This window comes from Anoplopoma fimbria, chromosome 20 (assembly GCF_027596085.1).
Source record: "Anoplopoma fimbria isolate UVic2021 breed Golden Eagle Sablefish chromosome 20, Afim_UVic_2022, whole genome shotgun sequence".
NCBI lineage: Eukaryota > Metazoa > Chordata > Actinopteri > Perciformes > Anoplopomatidae > Anoplopoma > Anoplopoma fimbria.
The window spans coordinates 19,067,813-19,093,034 of record NC_072468.1 but is presented as its reverse complement, the minus strand read 5'-3'; the positions used below and the strand labels follow the sequence as shown (position 1 = coordinate 19,093,034).

The 25,222-nt window shown below is 40.4% G+C and overlaps 3 protein-coding genes across 4 annotated transcripts in view; 2 read left to right on the top strand and 1 right to left on the bottom strand.

Annotated features, from left to right (window-relative positions):
- Positions 1–75: 75 nt before the first annotated feature.
- LOC129109854 (trypsin-1-like) lies at positions 76–1,481 on the top strand. The gene is made up of 6 exons (XM_054621999.1): positions 76–129; positions 250–400; positions 527–777; positions 869–1,005; positions 1,113–1,214; positions 1,347–1,481. The coding sequence occupies exons 1-6, from the start codon at positions 90–92 to the stop codon at positions 1,392–1,394; spliced, it is 729 nt and encodes a 242-aa protein (XP_054477974.1). The 5' UTR covers positions 76–89; the 3' UTR covers positions 1,395–1,481.
- Positions 1,482–2,374: 893 nt separating this feature from the next.
- On the top strand, positions 2,375–4,373 carry mrpl17 (mitochondrial ribosomal protein L17). Its single transcript, XM_054622000.1, has 4 exons — positions 2,375–2,501; positions 2,600–2,792; positions 3,706–3,774; positions 3,886–4,373. Exons 2-4 carry the CDS (start codon positions 2,619–2,621, stop codon positions 4,138–4,140), a joined length of 498 nt encoding a protein of 165 aa, XP_054477975.1. The 5' UTR covers positions 2,375–2,501; positions 2,600–2,618; the 3' UTR covers positions 4,141–4,373.
- Positions 4,374–5,389: 1,016 nt separating this feature from the next.
- The window catches only part of tmem145 (transmembrane protein 145), a 36,918-nt gene continuing 17,085 nt past the window's right edge, over positions 5,390–25,222 (bottom strand). For both annotated transcript variants that reach the window (XM_054621997.1, XM_054621998.1), the window contains 10 exons: positions 19,975–20,059; positions 19,433–19,504; positions 16,229–16,297; positions 15,503–15,583; positions 15,142–15,220; positions 13,691–13,784; positions 11,472–11,644; positions 10,636–10,756; positions 9,993–10,181; positions 5,390–7,873 (listed from right to left, as the gene is read on the bottom strand). In XM_054621997.1, coding sequence (XP_054477972.1) covers positions 7,631–7,873; positions 9,993–10,181; positions 10,636–10,756; positions 11,472–11,644; positions 13,691–13,784; positions 15,142–15,220; positions 15,503–15,583; positions 16,229–16,297; positions 19,433–19,504; positions 19,975–20,059 — 1,206 coding nt within the window. In that variant the 3' untranslated portion in view covers positions 5,390–7,630. The remainder of the gene's footprint in view (positions 7,874–9,992; positions 10,182–10,635; positions 10,757–11,471; positions 11,645–13,690; positions 13,785–15,141; positions 15,221–15,502; positions 15,584–16,228; positions 16,298–19,432; positions 19,505–19,974; positions 20,060–25,222) is intronic.

Below are 25,222 nucleotides of genomic sequence, written 5' to 3'. Positions count from 1 at the left end.
AGCAAGAGGGGTGTTTCCCCCATAGGTCAATAAAAACTGGGGCACGGGTCAAGGAAAATCTATGCATCTCCATGAGGCATCAAACAACCATGAGATCTCTGGTCTTTGTTCTGCTCCTTGGAGCTGTGTGTAAGTATGAACAACATTTAGAAACAAGCACAGAATTGTTTCAGATTGTGGAGAGTAGCCTGATATTTTTGTACAGATACTATTCATTCTTTGAAGAGATAATTATTATTTTCTTTTCAGTTGCCACAGAGGATGACAAGATTGTCGGAGGGCATGAGTGCACTCCTCATTCTCAGCCCCATCAGGTGTCTCTGAACTCCGGCTACCACTTCTGTGGTGGCTCCCTGGTCAACGAGAACTGGGTGGTATCTGCTGCCCACTGCTACAAATCGTGGGTGCAACTTGAACATCATATCCAAAAAATATTACAAAACAACAAAAGCACTAGTTTCTCACAAGTCATCCCTCTCATTCTCCATTTTTTCCTTCTCACTCAAAAGTTGTTTCTCTCTTTCAGCAAAATGGACATCGTCCTCGGTGATCACAACCGCTGGTTCATGGACGGCAATGAACAGATCATTTCTGCCGCCCGTGTGATCCCTCATCCAAACTACGAATCCTGGCTGGTAAACAATGACATCATGCTGATCAAGCTGAGCGAACCTGCCATCATCAACCAGTACGTGAAGCCTGTGGCTCTGCCCACTAGCTGTGCTCCTGCTGGGATCACATGCACCGTCTCCGGATGGGGTGTGACCATGAGCTCCTGTGAGTATCAAGCACTGCCTCCACACAGGGCTTCTGCTATTCACTATACATATACATTTGTCATTGTGTCTCTGGTTCTGCATCTCCACAGCTGCTGATAGTAACAGGCTTCAGTGCCTGGATATCCCCATCCTGTCTCATGAGGACTGTGACCACTCCTACCCCGGCATGATCACTGAGGCCATGTTCTGTGCTGGATACCCGGAGGGAGGCAAGGACTCCTGCCAGGTATGCATCTCTGTTGTTGTAAAGTGCATTATGATTTGTTTAGTCCCCTCAGCAGCACTTAGTTGAGACATAACACTTTCATAACTGCTTTGCTTCCCCTCTATCAGGGTGACTCCGGTGGTCCTGTTGTGTGTGACGGTGAGCTGCAGGGTGTTGTGTCATGGGGCTATGGGTGTGCAGAGAAGAACCACCCAGGTGTCTATGCCAAGGTAAAAAAAAAAAAAAAAAAAAAAAGCTTCCCACAGCAATCATTGATTTGTCTTTCATGATTCAGAAATATTCTCAGAGCACTTTAGTGATATAACGTTTTCAACATGCCTTGTCCCTCTCTCTTGCATCAGACATGCATTTTCACAGACTGGCTGCAGAGCACCATGGCGTCTTACTGAACTCGGCCACACAGCTGTTTCTACACTGCATAATCCTGTTTCAGTGAAACTCAGCCTGTTGCAATGGATTTTTGAAATAAAACAAGAGTACCTACATTTTAAGTATATGCCTTTGGTGTGTGTGTGTCTCTCTCTCTTTCTCTGTTGCTCTGATCTACCTGGCAAATCCACATGAGGAGTGCAATATGAATTTAATAATTACTAAAAACCTGTGATGCGTTTTATGAATTTTACAGTCATTTGAATAAGAGTAATTTAAATAATATTTTAAAAATATTTCACACACACACACACACACACACACACACACACACACAGAGAGAGAGAGAGAACGTGATAAGTTCCCACTTCGAAAGGCAGACTTTTCAAGTTACATACATTATCCGTGGTTCTTTACTGTCTTCTGGCAGAACAAATTACCAAAACATCAGCCACACCTGACATCAATTTGTGAAGTCCTCTTTTGCTTTGGGCATGGGTGCTGATGTTTTCCCACACTGGGCACTTGACATTAAGGCAATGAGTTTTTTTTTTAAATATATATATCCATCCACCGACCTTTTATTGCAGCAATAGAAGATGTGTTTTTCATGCATTAATCCACATTTGTTTTGTTTTGTATACTCCTCAGTAGCACTAAAACCACACCATGTCCCTACTGCCAGCAGATGGGGCTTTGCCACATGGCCCCGAATGATCAGTCATCCCAACATATCATCATACAACAAGGCCATGCTGTGTTAAAAGTAAAATTGGACCACTCGGCCCTGGTCTGTAGAAATTCGGAAACACTGACATAAATAAATATTGCCTTGATTTCCCCACTAACAAATTGTAAAGCTTTGTATGGAATAATAATAATCCAAACTAACAACGTCGCTAAAATACACAGACACCCAAACTGTCTTCTGTCGTTTATTTTTTAAAGAATCAGATTATTAATATCTTAATATCGTTTATGGTTGCAGCCATAGACTGAAGTTTAGTGGAACCGTCGCCAACCAGTTCTGTGATCAAGTCGGACATATTTGACGACGCACCACCAATGTCAAAGAGTGCAATCTTCGCGTTGGCTTGACTGACCTCAGGTTTTCTTATTACACTGAGGTACGTTCTTTTTTAACATAGACAAAGGCCTGTCTGGAGATATTCTACACATAAATGTATTTATTTTTTCCCCCTTTGTCTGTTGTTGACTCCCGCAGGAGAATCTAACCGGACAAGATGCGCCTCACGCTGCAAATGTTGATCTCCCACGGCCGGGTGGCCCGGAAGATGGGTCTGGGTCCGCAGTCCAGAATCAACATGCTGCGGAACCTTTTGACAGGACTGGTCCGACACGAGCGGATAGAAACCGTGGCGGCCCGAGCAGATGAAGTCCGCTTCTACGCCGAAAAGGTAACGACGAGCCGGTTATGCTGCTAACTAACTAGCTCACACAGCTGTCGGTACATTTAATGTTGCAGGATTTGACCGCTTCTAAAGAGCCGCATGTAAGTCAACAATGCAGTGGCTGAGTATTGTGTCCTTTATAAAACAGTGGCATCATTTCATGTTAAAATGATGTTTTCAAAAAAGAAGAAGAACCACACGTAAAATGCAGTCCTTTAGATACATTATCAAAGTCATTATATATATATATAAATAGTACCAGTCAAAAGTTTGGACACACTTTCTCATTCAACTACTTTGAAGAATCTAAAATATAAAACATATTCTGGTTTGTTGAGCATTTGTTTGTTTACCACATAATTCCATATGTGTTCCTTCATAGTTTGGATGTCTTCAATATTAATCTACAATGTAGAAAAAAATAAATAAATAAAAAACATTGAATGAGAAGGTGTGTCCAAACTTTTGACTGGTACTGTACATGTATAAAAAAATATATATATATAAATATTTGTGTGTGTATGTGTATATATATATATATACACACACACACACACACACACACATATTTAAAAAAAGGAAGTGTGGCATAAATAAACACAGATGTAAGCATTTTCTGTTTGATATGAGTGTAATGTAATCAGTTTTGTGCTTGTATCAAAACGTTGCCTTTTTCTTAAATCCAATAAAGATTGGATTTTTAATCCAGAGCTGTGATACTCTCCACTTTTTCTTTGTTGCAACTTGACTAAATATTAAACTGTAAAAAGAAAAGTTCTAGCCTTAATTTTAACAAGATTATTTTCATATTAAGACGATCTGAAATGCAATACATTCTGATGTTACACATTACGCATTCATTTTTCCACACACGATGGGTCTGACTGTATGTGTGTTTTCTTGTTTTTGTTTTGGCCAGCTGGTTGACTACGCCAAAAAGGGAGACACTGATGAGAAGGCTATGAAAATGGCCAGTTTTTGGCTCACGGTACGTGTCTGCAGCTCCTCAACTCTGTGAAGTTACAAGCTGTGTCACTATGAATGTTAAACAGTTATTGTGAAGTCGTTGTTTAGTCTGAGTGTGCTTCTTCTCATTCAGGAAAAGGATCTGGTCCCAAAGCTCTTCAAGGTCCTCGCTCCACGGTTTGAGACTCAGTCACAAGGCTACACACGGATGGCACGCATTCCCAACAGACAGAATCTGGACAGAGCCAAGATGGCCGTCCTGGAGTACAAAGGCAACCCCTTCCCGCCTCTTTATCCTGTCAAAAAAGACAATGAACTGACACTCATCAACCAGCTGCTCAAAGGCTACAGAGAGGAGAGGGCACAACAGCTATCCACAGAAGCTTGATTAAAAACATCCTGGTGTTGGATCAGGGATGTGGTTGCTGAAGGATGATGGTTAGGTGCTGAAATGCCTCCGAAGAGTTACTTGCAGATGCTGCAGATTGTGGCTTAAAGACACTGATTCATTTCTTCACCGAAAAACAGTTCAAAAGCTCCAGAGTCAAAAAAAGCCGAGAATAATTCTGTTATTTGACATTTATGAATGGTTATGTATTAATAAATATTATTTCTTAACAGAACTAAGAGATTCAAGCTTTTTTTCTTTGAACGAGTTGGGCCAAACCAACTGCAGTGCACAACTTGTCTGGTACACATTAAAGGCACCAAAGCAATTTAGTATTTTACTTCCATTAAATAAGGGGACTTGTGAGACCGATTAAAATGTGGACAAAAAAAGCAAAGCAGCAGAGGAAGATATATCCTGACTTTTAGTCTTTAGTGTAGGTCAAGCTCCAAAAACACTGGATCCTACATTTCCCATAATGCAACCGGACAGCATCCATCATTAAAGCCGACCTCCTCCTTATATTCCACTTCATTCAGAAAAAGTTCTTAATTTAAAAAAATCAAACATCTGCTGTGAAAAAATGTTCTATTATGCTCTACTATATTGTAGTGTTTTGTTTTTATATGATCTTGGTGGACAAACCAAAAAACAAAAACACCTGACAATATATACTATTAAACTCAAAGACATTTCCATATTGTTGGGCTTTTCTATTGGGTTGCATTAGATTTGAAACATCTTTAAGGTTGAAAACCAGTTAAGTCTACAAATGTTTTTTCACTTGATCGCAAACTCAGGAACTGAACATAGCAAAATTGTTACAGAATAATGGAAGAGGTTTGAATTTTTCCTCCCTAAGACTCTGTCAGTGATTAGCCTGAAAGCCATTTAAAAATGTATCCCATTACTGGAGAACAAGTACAGACGGGTGCAGTTTATAATAAATCTGCACTTCAGCAGTCAGAGTGGGATACTGGCAGGGACTGTAAAATAATTAGGCTAGCCTACATCAAATTGTGACCAGCCTGGAATCTGTCCCTGTGGTGTTTTACTTTAATGGAGTCTTGTAATGAGAACAGATTCTAAATATGATTTACGGATATTAGATCGACTCCTTTGGACACATGCCCTTGTCCTAACTGGAACACAGACGCTCTTGCTTTCAAGTCAGTAGCCAAATTATACACACACAGAGATGAACCCTCTAATAAAAACATATTTTTTTTTTTTATTATTTTGGCAAAAAGTGTATATATACAGCGTATTTAGAATTGTCATTTGACACCATTAAAATGCATTTAAACAGTGCTTCAGTGATGTGCTCTTAATCAGATCGCTTTGAGTAGCCTAAAAGCTGTGCTGTTTTCTGTCATGCATACATAATCTCTTTTCTTCAAGTTCTCTCCACTACGTGTCTCAGTCCTGTAATTGTATGTCGATATACACAATGTTGAAGCAGTGATTCACTATCAGTAAGCTTGTCTGTTATTCGAGTCAACCAGCGTCTATTTAGTCAAGTCATGGCAACCATAACAACAGGCAACAGCAGACGAAATGGCAGACATGCCAAATATAAACCGGACACAATCAGAAATAACGACTAGTACTCTGTTTAGAGTATCATTCTGTTTCACAGAGTTAGTAACACCTCTGACTACAATCTTACAAGTTACACACCACAGTCCTAACATCCTAAAGTACTCTATGACAGCAAGATTGCCATTGATAAATCTGTGGACTATAAGCCAAATTCCACCATTTTTACGCATCAGAAATAAATGAACGGCGTTGAGATAAAAAATGGATTTGTTAGTGTCCTTTCACTGTTTTAGTTTCTGAATTGCAGAAAGCTAGTGGTAAACTGAGCATGATATGTTCCCTATAATGTCCTGACCATCAATGACATTTTCAGACTGTATTTACAGGTGTATGCATTTAAATTACTACTCCGAGTGGTGTGAATACAGGTTTCAAAGCAGTCTTATAAGGTGACATCATCACGAATAAACAGACTAAGACCAGGAACATTAAAGTGCTCCATGCAGGACAGACAAAATGTACATTTGTGTTGCCGTTTTCACAGTTCATCTACAAGGCTTTTTTATGTCATAGCTCAATGTTAGGGGATATAAAACTAGTAGTATTTGTTCAGCTTTTCGCACAGTTTGACCGTTAAAGTGAGATAAAGCCTACAAATATTCATGTTTCAGGTACTAGACAAGGGTGAGGATGAAGTTACCTGTATTTTATAAAAAAAAAAAAAAAAAAAAAAAAAAAAAAAAAAAAAAAAGGCAGCCCCCTACACTTAAATCATGAATGTTGTAGTTGAAAGCCTAAGAGAGATAGGAAAATTTGACAAAAGTAGTATTGTACTACTCCGGTAACTTTAAAATCACCCCTGTCCTTGTGCTGTATTGCATCAGTACATTCACCAACGTCTACATACACAGAAATGACATTTTGACCAGGCATATTCTGCACTCCAGTGATAATTAAACTAAAACCGACATAGTATTCTACTGGTTTCATGTTTAAGACAGCGCAAAGTTTTGATTGGAATAACAATTAACAGAATTTATCCAGTCAAAAATATACTTAAGCCTATTGTATGCATTTATAAAAGTATAGATTTCAATACACAATAAGCGAAAATTGTATGGTCACATGGAGTTACATACATCAGCTTTTTGGACAGGAAATACAATACAAACATGCGTGTTTTACGAGTACCTAGAAGTGCCCACAGTAAACTTGACATTTTACATTTACACATCAGCATATCAATCCAGAATAACCAGCTGCAATGAAGGCATATAAGAATATAAACGAACCCAACAAACTCCATATAATATCTATACTTTATCAAAATGTGTCAAACATAAAAAAGGTCTTCTTTTTTGTTTTTTACTTGACTTGTTTAAATCTAATGGCATGAGATTTTTTTTCTGATGGTCACAGCACCAACTGGAATTTAACAATGTGGAGAAAAAAATAAAAACAAATTTCCTTTTTTGAAATAAAACTATATAGAGTGGTAGCTCTCTTCAGTTTAACTATTTACAAACTCCTGCAAACACATCCTCAATGCCTCATGAATTTTTGAACAGAAGTATTTCAAGAATTTTGTTCATTTCCACCCCATGCACAGCTATCATCCTATTGCTCTGGCTACATCCACTTTGTCATCTTTCTCCCTGTGTGCCTTTTACTGGTCAACATCAAATATTTATTGCTTCTTTATTCTTTAGCACTCCTATCTGACAGCCATTTCCCCTTTCTCTTCTATTCGGGTTATATCCATTCATAGGTGAAAAGGGACCGTTTAGGGATTCACTTTTCTGATGATTTCTCTGCTTTGTTTATCCAAATCTTTTTTTCGTGGCGTCACTTACACCTTCATTTCCACTCTGCCTTTTTTTTTAAGTTGTATTGTCATTCTGTCCATTCTCTTCACCTCAACTCCCTCTGTCATGCCCTCTGTCCTTTCTCATGCCTTCGTTCCGAACCCTCCTCCTCCTCCGCCTCCTCCAGTCTGCATACTGAAATACTCTGTGAAGGAAGGGATTCGGGGCGGCAGCGGGGGAGAGCGTGTGGCCGGGCGTGGGGGTATCGGAGGCGGAGGCAAAATCGCAGTCAAGTCTGCAGCAGTGGTGATGATCTTCTGCTCGCTGTTCCTCGGCACCTCGGGGCCTTTACGGGCCACCGTCTCTTCCACCGTCTTCACCGGTTCCTGGAAGCAAGAAGGTGATGGTTTTAAGCCTTTGACCTGTTCTGAGCCTCTGGGTGTAGGTTACTCTGAATGTTGACCTTGCAGACACAGTGTCAGCAACACCATACTATACATCACATTTTGACAGCTTCCTCTGGAGCTCACTGATGCTGTGGTGGTGATAGAGGTCGGAGTGAGTTACACACATGTACTGGGTTTCCTGACCCCCAGATTAGTTATGTTACGCTCCAAAAACTGACTCTCTATATTAGTGTTTACTGTATGATAAAGCCTCTATGAAGGCCAGGGGGGTATGGTTGAAATCATTATCAAGATTGTTATTAAATACTTTTTTACATCAATATACACATCCCAATATGTCAAATGTATACAAAATCTAGGGCTGCAAGCAATGATAGTTTTCATTATTAACATATTCACTCATTTGTTTAGTCTACAAAGCCAGAAAACAGTCAAATGATTTCTTAGAGCTTAAGGTCACATCAAACAAACAATTAAATTCAGTATAATGTATGACAAGGATAATTACTTTAATGATTAACCATTTATCGTAATACTTTTAAATTGGTAATTTTCGGATGATTGACTAATTCAATCATTGCAACTCTCCAAAAGTCACACTGAATTTCATCTGTTATGCAACACAGTGTATGATACCAACATTTTAGTAAGGAGTTTTGTTAAAACCTGCCATCCAACTTGGATGTTTTAAATCTAAATATAATATAAAATAAATATATAAATACATTTCCCATCTTGGGAAAAATAATGGCATAATTGTTTTATCTGTAAATAGTTTTCTAGACAATTACCACTCGGGTTTCTGACCACATTATAGCACGGACACAAAATTCACCCTTCAGGCCATGATTTAAAGTGACAGAGACAACACTCGGATTTACTTTGCTCTTACACCAAATAACCTGGGCCAACAGACTCCCTGTGTCAATGAAAGTAATCACCTGCACTGACATTTCCTTCACTGAAATTAGGACATTACTAAGTGCAATTTATCTGACAACAAAGAGGAGAACGTTCTTATTACCCAGATGGATAAAAGGGTTATAAATACTAAAAGGCTAAGTTTAAAATGGTGTTGTTTTATTGTACTAGGAGAAAAAAGCACATTAAGCTTCTCTGCACCAGCTTCCAGGAAATCGGACAATTCATTTCTAAGAGGTAGTACTAGATTGTAAAACACTTACAGCAGAACCAACTTCATCCAACTCTTAAATTTACATTTTCAAATGTAAATTAAAGAGTTGATGGTTTTCTTTACTGCACATTTATTCTTTTTTGGGCTATGTATTACTGCGATTTAACTTCATTAATTAAATTATTTAGGTTTTGTAGCCTTTTTATACAATGAACACTTGAGCTTGTCTTTCCTTGTCATGACTTTGTGTCCCTTGTCATGCATTGTGTCAACTTTGGGTTGCTCCTTTTGTGTTGTATTATTCCTACTCATGTCTGCAGATTGTATCAGTGTAGCTGAAGATTCACAGCTCTTCTTCTGTCACTCATTTCTGTGTACTATTAAAAGAAAAAACAACGTCCACAGATTTGAAAGTTCCCCGAGCTAGACAATTCATCACATCAAACACGACGCCTTAATTTGATCTTGTCAATGTTTCTATTTAATCATCATTTCCTTGTGCCCAAGTGTTTTCATATCAGTGCGCGTGCCATGTCAGGCTGTGCTTACTGTCAGTCACCACAGGAAGAGACGGCAGTTTCCGCCAAGAAATAATCCTTAAAAACATGTCCTCTTACAAACCTGCATTGTTACACTGATACCTTCTAATTTGAGGTATTTGCTAGATGAGAGAGCAGTTAATTTCAAGCTAGGTTTGTCACAGTGATGTTTACATTTTGAAAGCATCGGAAAAGTTGTACAACTTATATGAATCTAATTGCATATTGCAAGAACTGCAAAATGTTTGGGAGACGTTCAAACTAGATATAGACACACATACAGGTCACGGGCTACAATCTCTCTCTGATGCTTCTTAACCTGTTTCTGCACCATGATTTCCTTCACAGCACTTAGTCTTCTGCTTCAACAACTTCCATCTAGGATATCAAGCATGCATCCAAAAACATGTAAATGTAGACTCACTGATTGGATGGAGAAGAGTTCAGTGAAGTTGGGTTGGGAGTCTCCGAGGAAGGAGCCATTTCCGTAGGCATGATGAGGGAAACTCTCCGCCCCCTCGCCTGCTTTCGGACTGGACAGCAGGATCCCAATCTGTGACGTCCGAACATGATATGGGAAGTTCTTATTGGCTGCTGAGGGACGAGTGATAACCTAAGGGACAAAAGTGTAAAAAGATATATGTTTTTCACATATTTAATCTATGTATAAACTATGTTTAGTTACACATTGCCAGGGCATATAAGGTCCAAGTGAGGAGTGGGAATTGCAATGCATAGAGTGAGCAGGAACATTAAAGGAAACTTTCGTGAGCAGTACGGCCCATTAGTAAAGAACAACGTGTCGAAGGTGAGTAAGAGGTAGATAATGATGTGTGGGAGAGACAATCAGCATGAGCCAGTATGACTCAAGGACAGTGAATAATGTATGACTGACAGTGGCAATAATGACTCTTGAATAATGTGAACTGTGTTTAAGTCCAAGGGTCTGCATGAGCATGTATATGTATGTGTGTGTGTGTGTGTGTGTGTGTGTGTGTGTGTGTGTGTGTGTGTGTGTGTGTGTGTGTGTGTGTGTGTGTGTGTGTGTGTGTGTGTGTGTTACGAACGAGGAAGACGAAGTGAGCGTAGAGGTGGATGCCGAGCTGAATGCCGTTGACGATCTTCTCTCGGGCCCACCGAGGAATCCCAAAGTTGGCGATCAAAGCCATAACAGGCACAGCGAAAAACCTGAGTTAAGACAAGTGAGTAGATTTAGGATAACGAAAAACACATTAAAATAAAGATGAGAACAGAGTTTGATGATATGAGAGAGAGAGAGAGACAGGGAGAGAAGAAACGGATGTAAAACACACAGAAAGATTAATATGGAAGGAGAGGAGAGACGTAGATAATGAGGCGGGAGAGTGGCAGCAATGAGAGCGAATACAGAGATAATATTAGACTTTGTAGTCTACACTTCATTTGGAGCTCATGCTATTACACCCAGTGAGTGAAGGGCAGAGAGGCTGATGTATGTAAAAGAGGTTTTCTCAGGGTTGTTTAAAAGGAAAAACACTTTCCTGTACAAAGCTTTAAACTATCTAGCACACATATACCGGAGCACAAATTATTCTAATAGAAGAGACCTCATCAACTGAGTAAAAATTGATGTTTTCCTCTAGCAATCATTCACTCATGTACAATTATCTTATCTGTGAGCAGAGCACAGAGGTTGGGCTCACAATGTCGAAGAAGGTTAGAGTGAAATAAACAACTTTTTATTCCCGGACCGCTAAACCATCAGCTATCTCGTGCACATTTTTACAGAGCGGCATAAATTATTCAAATTGAAGAGACCCCTCAAACAGAGAAATGTGTATTTGTCTACTCCTGCAATCTCTCCCAGGTGCTATTATCCTCAGCGAAGGCAGATTTGGGGGGGGGGGGCCTGCGCCGGTCTCACCATAGTGTGTACGTGGTGAAGAACGGGATGTAGAAGGGCTGTTTTTCAGGGTAGTGTTTCAGAGAGACCAGCACGGCGTAGCAGAACCACACGTAGGCCAGCAGCTGCAGGCCCATCAGTCCGTAGCCCGCGGGGCTGTCGTAAGCATACAGCACTTCACCTGGGTCAAAGAACTGGCACGGGGTCATGAGAAGTTATGCCAAAATGAAGACACACACATCAAGCAAGCATAAACTTTTACACAAAGTAGAAAAGATGCTTCTTTTGGCTTGGCTACACATTGCAGTCTGTGCCCTCATTACTAAGATGGATTGCTCGTGTTTTCGGCTGATGCACGGTGTTGACCGAGCCAAAGCTCAGCTTGTTGCATTCTGTGCGAGTCTTTGACATTGACACTTCTTCTCCACAACTGGGTCATTTGTATGTGTGTGCACAGGTTTGTAGGTGTGTGTGTGTGTGTGTGTGTGTGTGTGTGTGTGTGTGTGTGTGTGTGTGTGTGTGTGTGTGTGTGTGTGTGTGTGTGTGTGTGTGTGTGTGTGTGTGTGTGTTGTGTGTGTGTGTGTTTATGCCATCTGTGCTTGCATCTGCGGACACTAGATAGCATTCACAGTCCAGTGACTGGATAGTGTTGGCCATACAAGGTTACTCCTTGCTACATAATGCATTAGTCTAACGGCTCGGTGTAAAGCTTATTGGAATCCAACCAGCAAACCTGAGTCTGGCACATTCCCTGACTGCAGGCCCAGTACCAGGAACACTCTCCAACTCTTTATTTCAGTTTCAATTGTAACCTAGTTTGGTGTATTTTTAGCAGGAGTTCCCCTGAGTTTTGCGCTCCTAAATAGCAGGGACCGTGTAAGAGGGCGGGCAGCTGATAAATTATACTGTTTCGGATCCACAATAATGCTGTGTGAGAAATGGCTATAGGCTCCAGCATTAAATATAGCATGGATACTTCCACTGCAATATTCCCAATCTTTAATAAGCTGTATTCAAAGACCGTAATCCACTGTACATTAATGTACCATCATTACAACCGACTGTGCTGAAGCATCTGCAGCATGCACAGACGTATGTAACTGTAATACTCCTGAGTGACTAATTAATTCATAAGCTCATATGCTATAACATCTAGCTGTTTCCTTCTTCACATAGACAAAGTATGATTAATTTAATGAGAGTGGATATCTCTCAGTATACTGATTAGTAAGTCTTACTTTAAAATCAGAAAACCTTAAAGGAACAGTCACTGATTTAAGATTTATTATCTCAGGTACCGTAGTGAGTACTGCAAACCTGTTTAGTCATGTTTGTAGTCCGGAGCTGCCTTGTTGTTCCTGTTCATTTGTATCTCATCAAGGATTTTCCTTTTTCTTTAACAATAAATTATTGCATTTTCATAATTAGCAATGTATCAATGTAATTAAGTGATTTGACAAATACGTGATTACAGCCCACGTTGATGTGTGGGCTCAACTCTCCCATGAATATTTATGAGATTATAATAAAAAAGCAGAGGAGAGCAATAATACGAGTGCACCGTCATGTCAGAAACATCAGCAGTCATCATAAGCATAATTGAGACGCTGCTTTCATGTCAATTCTGAAGTGATGTGTTGGAAGTGTTCACATGTTTACAAGGTGGAATCTGAATTTAAAACAAAAAAAACATAACTGCATATTGCTTTTAGTAACACTATACTTGGTGTGACAATGAAGGCCGTCACTATCGATTATTTTCACTGCTGGTTATTCTCTGTTATTTCCTTAATCGATTCATCTTTCTCTTTGAAGTGTAAGACAATTTTAAAAACAAAGAAAGCCCAATTTCCCAAAGCCTATGCTGACGTTTTCATATTGTTTGTTCTGTCAACTCAATATTCCAAATTTACAAAGTATAATATAAAAGAGAGACATAAGCAACAAATCTTCCCTTTCGAGAAGCTGAAACCGGGAAATACTTGAAGTGAGACAATGGATTTCTGTATATTTAATTTATTTGGGTTTGAATGAGTATTTGGGTTTGAATGAGTTTGTGATGAAAAGTCATCATATTGAAAAATCCATAGATTAATCAGAAATTATAACCAGTATCCCCAGTGTTGACTGCAGTGCAGTGTGGGTAATGTAATGTGTGTGTGTGTGTGTGTGTGTGTGTGTGTGTGTGTGTGTGTGTGTGTGTGTGTGTGTGTGTGTGTGTGTGTGTGTGTGTGTATTACCTCTGCCTCGTAGATGAAGAGGATGACGTAGGTGATTGTGTAGACTGTCATGTAGATGCTTAATTTAACCGACCCACTGTGACTGATCCTCGCCCTGACACACATTAACAGACACACACACACACACACACACACACACACACACACACACACACACACACACACACGCACACATAGATACAGGGAGAGAGGTCACACACAAGCGAAAGATTAAAAAAAACAAATACAGACACCCTCAAAGATACACAGACAGAGGGAGTGACATGGAAATAAAACACAAAATCACAGATTTGGTGCTTTACACATAAAGCAAAGACACTTCAGCTATTCAACACTACATACTACAAAAGATTTGTGTGCTCAGCTCTGAACTTTATAAATATAAAATGGCTGTAGACTCTTTTAAGGTAGGCTCTGAAAAAGCTGTCGGCACTCACAAAAGGAGGAATTAATGCTTCTTTATTTGCAGTCAACAAATATCACAAGCCTTCTCAAACATCCTTTTGCTCAGGCTAATTAGCACACCAGAGAAAAACATATCAAGTGTTGGATTATTTCCAATCTGTCAACTTCTCAGTTACTGCAGATTAACAGCTGGATGGTGATGCAGTTAAATTTATTCACAGGGGTTTTAAGAGGGTTTAATACATCTGAAAGATCACAGAATCTCCTGAGCCCAGAGGAGGATGTAATCCCAGAGTCCAAAAAAAGCCATCTTAAATCTTGCACGCTCAGTTTTTACTACAAGAGTTCAGTCTAGAAAATATCCATAGAGATACAACTGAGCCCTAAGAAGGGCCAATCTTCAAACTGTGACCAGTGGTTTAGAAGATGACTCACCATGAATCAAAGCTCAAAACCAAATGAGCTGCCATTTACTTCAGCTGTTTCTCACACAAATACAACCCAGAAACATTTTGGGATAGCTAGAAAATAAATCTGACTCTCAACAACAGTTGACATGTTTGATAACTGGACTTTCAAATTGGAATTGGGAAACTTGACATCACTCATAAATCATCTCTTGTGCAGGCTATCTGAAATAATGCCTGCCTCCAAGTAAATCTCCACTGAGCCTTGCCAGGGAAACAGCGAGCGAGCCCAAGAATTGTCAGCTTGCTTTGAAGGGCAAAAGGTAAACCTGCAGCTGACACAGAAACACAAAAACAACATAAAGTTCACAGCAGAGCAGCGTCTGTCTATCACATTCCCCTGACACATCAGGTGTTCATCCGCACTATCACACCCAGAGTACTAACTGACTATCTGACTGATACCAAACATTGCCATGACATGCTTTAAATGAATGTGACAGTGAGGCCTGGCAGTGAGAGACAGCAGGAGCATAAACACACCTGGACAGGATTGCATTAAAAGATACACACATTGGCTTGAAGAAACACACGGACACGTACACACATAAGCTGCAAAAAAAAGGTGCAAACCCCCACCTGGTGACAGTGAAACCTTTGCCCAGCAATATGAGCATCAGGAGGAACACCAGGAAACTGACTGAGAACAGTAATTTCCCTGGAGACGGAGAAAGACAAGACAGAGGGGGTAATTAGGTGAGGTTTTCCCAATGTGTAATATCAGAGGTGAAAGATTAAAATTAGGTTGTCACACACACACACACACGCATAATCATGCATGGTCCTGTCAATGCCCATCAATCCAGCTATTGCACTCCTTAACCCACACACATCCATCATCGTCCACTCATTCATTCTGCTCGGGCAGCGAGTGATTTTCCAGTCGGAGGCAGTGTCAGTCAGTCAGTCAGTAAGTGGCTGATGCAGGAGAAGAACTCACCGAGTATTTTCAGGCTGCCGTTGCCAACTCCATCTCTAGCATACAGGCCCCAGTAGACACAGTGGAACAACAGGCTGAGCACTGCCAAGGAGAAGAGATAGGGAGGGGAGAGAAAGGGAGAACGAGGGAGAAGGACATGAGAAAAGGTAGAAGGGAAGGAGGTGTCAAAAAGAAGACATAAAGAAGAGAGGAAACAGGGAAATGATAATGAGGGAAGGGAAACAATAGAGGTAGGAGAAGAGGAGAGAAATGGGGAGTAGAGAAGTGAGACGGAAAAGGAGAGGAATTGATAAAAAGGAGATAAAAACGGAGCAAAAGGCTTGAGCGAAGTGGGAGGAGAGGGGGAAGGGGAATACGGGGGGGGCAGGACAATCGAGAAAAGGATTTGAAGAGGGCGAGATAAGAGGGTGAGATGAAAGAGGAGAGGACAGGTGGGGGGAGAGTGATGGGTTGTTCGTCACTAACAGCATGCTCCACTGAAGACTGTAGCGCCGCACGGCTGTTTGCAAAAGTTCCTATTCAGAGGCTAATAAGGACGATAATATCTCAGCTCTTGATGTGGGGATTAAGGTATGAGATGCTGCAGCCGTGCGAGAAGCTCATTGTTTTCTTGAGCGTGTGTGTTATGGCATAAAGTGTGTGTTATGGTTTGTGTGTGTGTGTGTGTGTGTGTGTGTGTGTGTGTGTGTGTGTGTGTGTGTGTGTGTTCGGGAAAGAAGCGCTCACCCTCCACACCCGCCGCCGTCATAAACATTTTGTAGGTTGTGTGAAGAAGCTGTCTTCCCTTCAGATTGTCTGCAGGGGAGAGAAAAAAAGATGAATGAGATGTGTATATCTGTGTGTGTGTGTGTGTGTGTGTGGTGGGGATAGAGATAAAAAGAATGGAGATGTGCTAACAGATGGCAAAGGAGAGCGAGAGAGGAACAAAGTGAGAGACAGAGAGGAGAAAAAAATTACTGCCTTGTGGTTGTGTGCCTCTGCCAACCATTAAAGTTCCAGTTTATAGCCATGTCTGTCCAAAATGTCATCACTTAATCATTTTATCCAATAAGACATTTGTGTGAACGTGCCATAATTAGCATATTCATTCTTGAGTTAGGAAACATGTTTTCATGAGGTCACAGTGACTTTTGACCACCAAATTATAATCAGTTCATCTTTGAGTCTAAGTGGACGTTTGTGCAAAATTTTAACAAATACCCTCGAGGCGTTGCTGAGATATTGCGTTCACGAGGATTGGGAAGCTGTGATGTTGAAGGGACTTTGAATATTGATCACAAAAATATAATCAGTTCATGTCAGGCAGCAACCTCCTGTTCTGAAAATTGAAGCCAATGCTGAGGTGCCTTAAACCTGCATTACATCTAGAAGCAAGCAGGGGTCGACTCCTCTGTTTAGATTGTACAAAGGTCTATGATAAAACGACTCCTCACTTGATTTATTACCTCCGTTAAAATTATAAACCTGAGTTTATAACCTCAATCGCTAGTTTCCAGTCTTCTTCGATACAGCTTGATGTTAATTTTGTAAATGATGGTCCCATTTAGAGTAAAATAGACGATGAAGTGGGGTCAGGATGTGGCTACCTTGTGACTGACAGGTCCCTACCGGCCTTCATCCTGTCTGGGTTTTCATCTTAGAACTTTGAGTATTCAGTTCATAAAAGTTAATACTTACATTTTGGTTGCCTAAAAATGTCTTATTCAGTGTTCGGTTGTACTTAGCTCAACCCTCTTGTGTCACTTATAGTTCCAAAAGACTATGATCGCAGGAGCCAAAAACCCAGATGGCGATGGACGTCACAGTGACTACGTCCACTTCTTATATACAATTTATAGTTCATCCTTTAGTACTAGTGGACATTAATGCCAAATCTGGAGACATTCCCTCCAGTCGTTCCTTGGATATTGGGTTCACAAGAATGGAACCCTAAAAAACAATGCCTCCAGCCAAGGTTATTCCAGGCACGGAGGCATAAAAAAGAACAAGGGAGAAGGTCAGATAATAGGCGGGAGCGTCCATTAGTATGCATCTATCTTGTGTTGCCCGTCTCTAGATGAGGCCATACATCTTCTCCACTCTCTCTCCCAAAGTCTGGAGGAAATGTTTTTAATGCGTATTTAACAAGACAATTTTATTACCAAAACACTCCTGCAAACAGAGGTGGCCCGGGGAAAAATTTACAGTGGGAGGAAGGGTCATAAAAAGTTCACACACACTCACAGCTGCCTTTATAACCTCAGGCTTGGCCAGCCAGTGCTGCTGGATCCTCCTGTAACGTCCTCAAAGATACACTAATGGTGGCGCATTTCTCCCCAAAAAACGAAAATTCTGTCATCTTCAAAGTTTTATAACCTTTAAACATTTTCCCATCTTTCATAATTGTGAATATTGTTTTCCTTTTGGTAGATGTAATGAAATAAAAGTCCCTTTAGTCAAAAATTCCTCTATTTGTACCACCATCTACATTGTTTTTGTACGTGCTTTGTTTGACTTTAAATTGTTAGAGATCTAAAAGTGTTTACCTGAGGAGGAACCGGAGGGCGAACGCTACGCTTCTGTAAGGACGGGCTGAATCCGCTCTATGAGAGCAGTGCAGATTGGCAGCCATTAGTTAGCCAGTGGGGCTAAAATGCATGCATGCACGGCCGGCTAGGCTTTGTAAACAAAGTAAGGAGGGGCTTGGATTACAACACACACAGGGGGAGAGAGATTTAATTCCTTACTCAGGTAGACGTTCCTCCACTATATCTTTACATACCAAAAAGCTATTTGTAACAATTTCCTTTCAAAGAATGTATTGACTGATACAAAAATAATCCCTCACTTATGACCCAATAGAAGTGTGTGGCGCATCTGCATCAATAAAGACCCTGCCCTCTGCCTGTAGAGAGCAGAGAGGCAACAGCAGGATGAACCGATAAAACTTGCAATTAGATGACTCGAGTGCCCAAACAGCTACTGTAGCTGTAACGTTGAGGCATGTGGCTAATTTCATCGTAGGGTAGCCCGGTGCTGTTATCCTTCTTGGGTCAATTGGTTCAACCTTACATTTGGGCTTTTTGAGGACATCTTCGGCAACAGAACGTGCATAAATGGCAATGGATAATAGGGAACAATAGAGTGTATTTCATCTTCCTTCCTCACTTATATTGGTGTTTAACGTGTTTCCACTGAAGTTAGAGCAACTAGAAAGAGTAAAGTCCATTGGGCGAACGTATTAAATGCACCGTTAGGTTTAATACAATTACAGATTCCTCCATTGTTAGAAATATTTGGGATAATCTAAGTACACAACTCAAAATATGTAACATACGACTTGGTTTAGTCATGTTTTACAAAATTTTACATACTATACCTTTATGACAGCGCTACAGTTAAGTGTTTTTTGGGTAATAAAGCGAGTCAATCCTTTAACAGTTTGGAAGAAGGAAAGGTGAGGAAACTTTACAGTACATGAAGTAAGCAAGGAATGACAGAGGCTTCAGTCAGAAGTCAGTCATTCCTTGGGGCTCTTGTTCTCAGCTGCTTCGGGTTATTTGAGCTGTGACCTTCATGTGACAAACTTGCTTCACTAACCTTAAGGCATCCGCTACCTTCTCCATTCAACCGTTCACCTTTACACAAAAATCAAACCCCACTCTCGCCGTCCTCCCTTTCCTGCTTTCTATTTTTTCCCTTCTTTTGGTCTTGCTTTGTTCTGACGAACTCCCTGCTCCGAGGAAAAAGTAGGCAAATGATCCCCCCTTGACTTATCAGAGGGAACATGAGCACTTACTCCTATCCCATCAAGAAAACATGTAGATTTTATAATGGATCTGAGGAAAAGGGTAGTAAATGACTGCAGGGGCTCTGGAAGTCAGAATAAATTGGTTCATAGAAGAAGAGAGAGCCAGAGAGATACAGTTAAGTGGAAAAGACGATACTTACAGGCAAAGTAGCAGGATAGGAGGAACACCAGGGAGAAGATGACCAGGAACGTGATGTCCGTCTCCAGGATTCCTGCAAATAGGGGATGATGGAAGTAGAGAAAGGAAAGAGAATAATTTATGAGCAAGAAAAACGAAAGAGGGAAAAGATAGAAGAAGTCACGAGAGAGGAGGTGGAATCAAAACCACAAAGTGAAGGAGTAAATGAGGTTCAGAGGATATCAAGATGAAGAAGAGAGGGGCAGTAGAAAATCCAGAGAGGCAGGTACATGATGTGGATATTGGATTAGTTAAGAAACAGAGAGAGTTACAGTGGGGGAGACATTGGAGATGTAGGAATGATTCATTTAAAAGCTACTCGGGCCTCTTCTTCTTTTCATCCATTCCTCTCAGTTCATCCATCATCATTAATTCATCCAGCCGTCCCTTCATTATTGTAATTTGTTCAGTTCAGTGTGCTTTATTGGCCATGCTAAGTGGTGTTGGCTTGTGCCATTAGCGATTCCTTTCATAATCTCTCTCTTTCGGTCGAATCACTCTTACCGAACTCATCTGCAGAGAAATGCTGCGTCCAGAAAGACTGGCCATTGGTCAGCTTCATCTCGTACTCCAACTGCAAGCCATCGCCCTGCGAGAGAGGAGAGAAAAGGTAACGGAAAGAGAGAGAGAGAGAGAGACAGAGAGAGAGGAGGCAGGTGAAATAAAAAAATGCATTCAGACTATAGGAGCTGTACAAAAATATACATTAAATCTTAAAGCTGTACTGGACAATGATTTGATTTTCACATTATTCCTATGACATTTTGCAGTTTCATAATAAGTCTGATCGGGGGAGAGAACAAAGATGCTAGCTGGACTTAAAAATTGCATTTTCGAATTAAACAGTATGAGTTATAGATCACAAAGATGTTTGAAAATGATAGAATATTTACACATGAGAACAACTGCAAGAAGGAAATCATTTAGGCCCTCCTGAAATCAAATTACATACTTTTTTTTTCTGCATCAGCGCTTCAAATCACATTTGCTATGTCTTGTTTGCAAAATAAAATAATAGACCAAAAGGGAGAAATGTATAGTTCCTTACTTTATCTGTCAACATGTAAAGCAAGATAGTGTTGTTTTCCACAAAAGCATTTTTTTTATCTTTTATCTACCAAGAAGCCAACGTTCTCAAAAGTAATTGTTGTATAAACGAAAAAAAGTTAAAACTAAGATTTAATGAGGAAAACATCAAATAGAATATGAGAATGGATGAAAGTCTCTTCTATTCTGGAACTAAAAAAGTATTGAAGATGAAAACCAAGCCTTATTAATAATGTCGATGTGATGACTAAGCAAGTACACGCTTTATTGCCTAGCACTCAGCAAGACCAAATACGATCACAGCAATGCAGCCTTTTAGACCGAGAAAACAACAATCTAAACTATGCCACCAAATCAGCAAAGTTACAATACCATAGGACGTATAAGCTCATATCACAATGTCAACACTCATCACCCTTTCACTTCTACACTCAAAAACCGTGCAACGTGTCTGTAAACTGATGAAAAACATATGACGTTTTAGACAGATTTGCTGATTTTTCAAAGATCGTTGATTCATTATTTTCTGCTGCAGTAATTTGCCACTGACGTCCATTCTTCACACCAGCATGTCATGTGAGAGAAGCTGGCGAATGTACCGCACATGAATTTGTGAGTTTGTTTGATGAGCTATATCTTAAAATGAAATTCCTGCCTACCACAGTTTTAAGTTTTAAAAAACAGCCTTTTCTGTTACAAGAGAAGGAGAATATCCAAATCCTCCTTGGAGAGAGACACACTGTTGGTCTAGCTGCTCAGTGTAATTGTGCCGTATAGTCAGTTCGTCCCTCAGCTGGCCTGGAAGTGCCTCGGGATCCCCTAGGTGTGTGGAAGAAGTTAGTGGAGGAATAGAAAAAGGAAACTAGGCTGCTACTTTGCTGCCAATGAGAATATGACCCAGATTAACAGGACGGAAGGATGGATGGATCATATCCATAGCAACAGTATTTTCCGCTTTAATGCAGCGCATTCTCTTATTTTAAATCGTAGTCAGTGTGATGCACTTATCAATATTTTTATAGGCTCATTAAACTTATTTGTCGATAAGATATGAATGTTCAACATGCAATGTTATTAGAGAGCAAATTAACATACCTGTGTGTTAAACCCATATTGGAATTATGTTAACTTTTGGCAGTCACAAATATAATGTTTCAAAATGAAAGTGAATTTGGGGAGGTGAAAGAAGTGGTATGGGAAGAACAAGAGAGAAGGGGGACAGAGATCGGTTGACAATCAGAGCACAGTGAGCTCATTTCACACACACAAGTTCAAAGCAGATGGAGTTTGCGCTTGTCGCGGTGGGAAAAGAGCGAGGGAGTGGAAAAAAAGACTTTGATTTCATTTGGCAGCCCGCGACTCCATCTCACTCCCTCCATCAAAAAGGGCGAGAAGCATGGAGCGTGCACTGCCACGAAATCAATACAGATACAAAGAGCAAGGAGACAGAGATAAAGAGAGTGATAGATGTAGAGAGGGAGAAAGTAAAAAAAAAAACGGTAGAAGAAAAAGTACCGAAGAGAAAGGAGCACATGCAAAGAGGCAAAGAGAGATGTATGCAGGGGAGAAGAGAGAGATGAGGGAAGAAGTAGCACTTCACACAGCGGGGATTATCTCTTGGTGGGACTGACAGGGAGTCACAGGATGATTTTGGGGTTGCTTGTTGGTTTCAGGTGTAAAAAGGCATCCACTTCTGATCTACCGTACTGATACATCACACACTGACTGTGCTCTAACTCAAACACACCTTGTGCTCCCCTTGGCTGCCGATAAATGCATCTAGAGTTGCATGGAGAGTGTGGATCTTTTCTCTAAAATAAATGTATGTGGACCGCTGAGCATTATTCTCATTGTTGGACATGTCAATCCAAAACTATAAAGCAATAAAGTAGTACTCAGTTTGGGGACTCACAGTCACAAGAGGTAGATTATAAAAGGAAAGGTCAAATAAATATTTAAATATATCCCATCAGTCCCTAGCATGAGGTTACTCTATTCTACATTTCCTATAATGAAACTTGACGATGTATTTTCATTAGATCCTTTCCGCCTTGCATATACGCCAACGTCTTTCAAACTCCACACTTTCAGATTGAAAAGCAGGCTCTCTTTCTCAGACTTCACAAAGCTTCTCCAAAGCCAAGTGTCCCTTTGATATGCTGCTGTAGCAGCCTCGGCTCCTCTAGGAAGGCTTTCCAAAAGATTTTTGGAACCTCGCTGCAAGGATTTGCACCCCTTCAGCCACAAAAGCATTGAAGCACTGATGTCGTGCTATAACGCCTGACTAGGGGTTGGAAGTAGAAGGTGTGGACATTTCTTCATGTCTAAAATGCATCGTGGACAGTTCTGATTCAATGCACTGACAGAACATACTCAAGAGTTGGGTTTTATTTCAGCTCAGTGTGAATCTTTACTGCATTTGCTGTCATTCAAAGAGGGCGGAGCTTATACACTCCTACACGTACACTCCTTTAGAGATGGCAGTCCGCAGGCGTGTTGCAGTTGCCACCAGTATCGGGCGGCTGTGGTGTAGTGGAGAGCAAGGTAGTTCTCCAATCAGAGGGTCGGTGGTTCGATACCCGGCTTCGGCAGTCGATGTGTCCTTGGGCAAGACACTTAACCCCAAGTTGCTCCCGAAGGCTTGCCATCGGTGTGGACTGGATGTTGCATGAATGTTAGTTAGAGTCTGATGGTGGCACCTTGCATGGTAGCCCTGTCATCAGTGTGTGAATGGGTGAATTATATGTAATATACTACTGATTGTAAGTCGCTTTGGATAAAAGCGTCTGCTAAATGACTGTAATGTAATGTATTAGTTTATCTGTCCACAATCAGCTAGGCTAATTCATGCATAGTAAAATGCCATAATCATTTATTGAGACGCATCAACATGCATCAAGAATTGTTGACGGGTGAATCATCATCAAATCGAATCATGAGGCCAGTGAAGATTCATGCCTCTAATTGTTGCTCCAGTTCATCCTGGTCAAGGTCAGGGCTCTGTGTCAGGGCCAGTCGAATTCTTCATCAACAAACTCATTGCTTAATAGACTTTGCTTTGTGCGCGGAGGCATTGACATGTAGAAACAGGAAAGGGCCTTCAAATCAATACAATTTCCCTTAAATAATCAATGAATCCAGAAAATATTCCCAGATGAATAACAACTATAGTTGATAATGAAAAACATTTTTGTTGCAGCTCTGTCAAAGTGTATTTTGATATACAGATAATAAACTAGCAGAATCACGCTCTTCAGCATTGCACTTTGTTTTTACAAAGTGAGCAACACAATCAAAAAATCATCTGGTTTGATCACTTCCTATAAAAGTGAGTGTATCTCCCAAAAGATTCTGAACACTGTCAGAGACTCATGATATTTAGAAGTGAAATGCGTCAAGTCAAAACTGGCTTCCCTTCTTTCACAGAGATATAATAAGGAACCTTCCTCTGTGTGCGACTGTGCTGATGTCTTTATGAGAGACAATTTACATTTTGGGACAAAATACAGTAGATGTAGGTGTTTTTCTAAATGATTTGTTTTATAAAGATGAGTCACCTGCCCAGTCTCATTTCAGCACTTATTTGCTTCCCTACTGAGGTTATTTAGTTTCATTAACAGCAGTTCTACTCAGCATAATAAAATAGCGGTTGATTACAGCCATTTAAAGCTTTCCATTTCTCCACTTCTGCTTGAAAGACCACAAAGATAAATGCCTCATAAACTAACGCTCAGACAGCAGCTGCTGGCAAGCACCGAAGCCATTTTATTGTTCTGTTATCTGTTTATTTTCAATTAATTGTATAATTAGCTCTAACTAATGAGTAATATAACTGTAACTTATCAAAATAGTTTAATGTAAGGCAATGAGAAAGAAATAAGTGTTGCTTTGTGAAAACTTACACCGCCACACAGATGTCATTACAGCTGGATGATCTTGATGCAAGTTTTTGAGTAAAGAATATTTAAATAAATATTATTTATGCAAATATATCTGCAGGAGAAAAAAACCAATGTTCAAGCCTGCTAATATTAGTGTACTTTGGTTACTCTGGCAATTTACTTGTCTGAAAAACCTTCTGACTGCCAGAGGTCCTCTGCTCTGTAATTTGTGATGACCTGAATTTTATTTATAATGACCGTCTTTTTTTCCCTGATGATATAATGATTATTTGCAGCCTTGAGGTTTCCTGCTATAATTAAATAAGTGAAATTGCCTGGAAAAGTTAAATAACGATCAACTTCGCATTTTACCAATTCATGCAGGCCAGTCTACATCTGGGGATTGAGAAGAGACATCCTATGGTTTTAAGGGGTTTATGAGCTGATATAGATTTAGACCCACTTCAGCGCAGGTAAAGACGGAGATGGAAAGTACATGAAATGAGAGCTGGATAGGAGAGAAACAGGGACAAAGAGGGGAGAATAAGTAGCAGCACATAAAAGTGAGGGAGCACGGAATAATGCATGGAATGAACAAGAAGAGGAAGAAATGAGATCAGTGAGATGGCATGATGGAGAGGAAAAAAACACATTTAGGGACAGGCTGATGGAGAGGAGCGGGAGATGGGGAGGTAAATGGATATTAAATGGCGTGGAGCGTGTCACAGCTTGGTGACAGAGTTGAAAGAGAGAGAAGGACGCAGCCGGTGATTGTGAGCGACAAACGAAGAAAGAGGGAGAGGTGTGAAAGCATAAGGGAAACG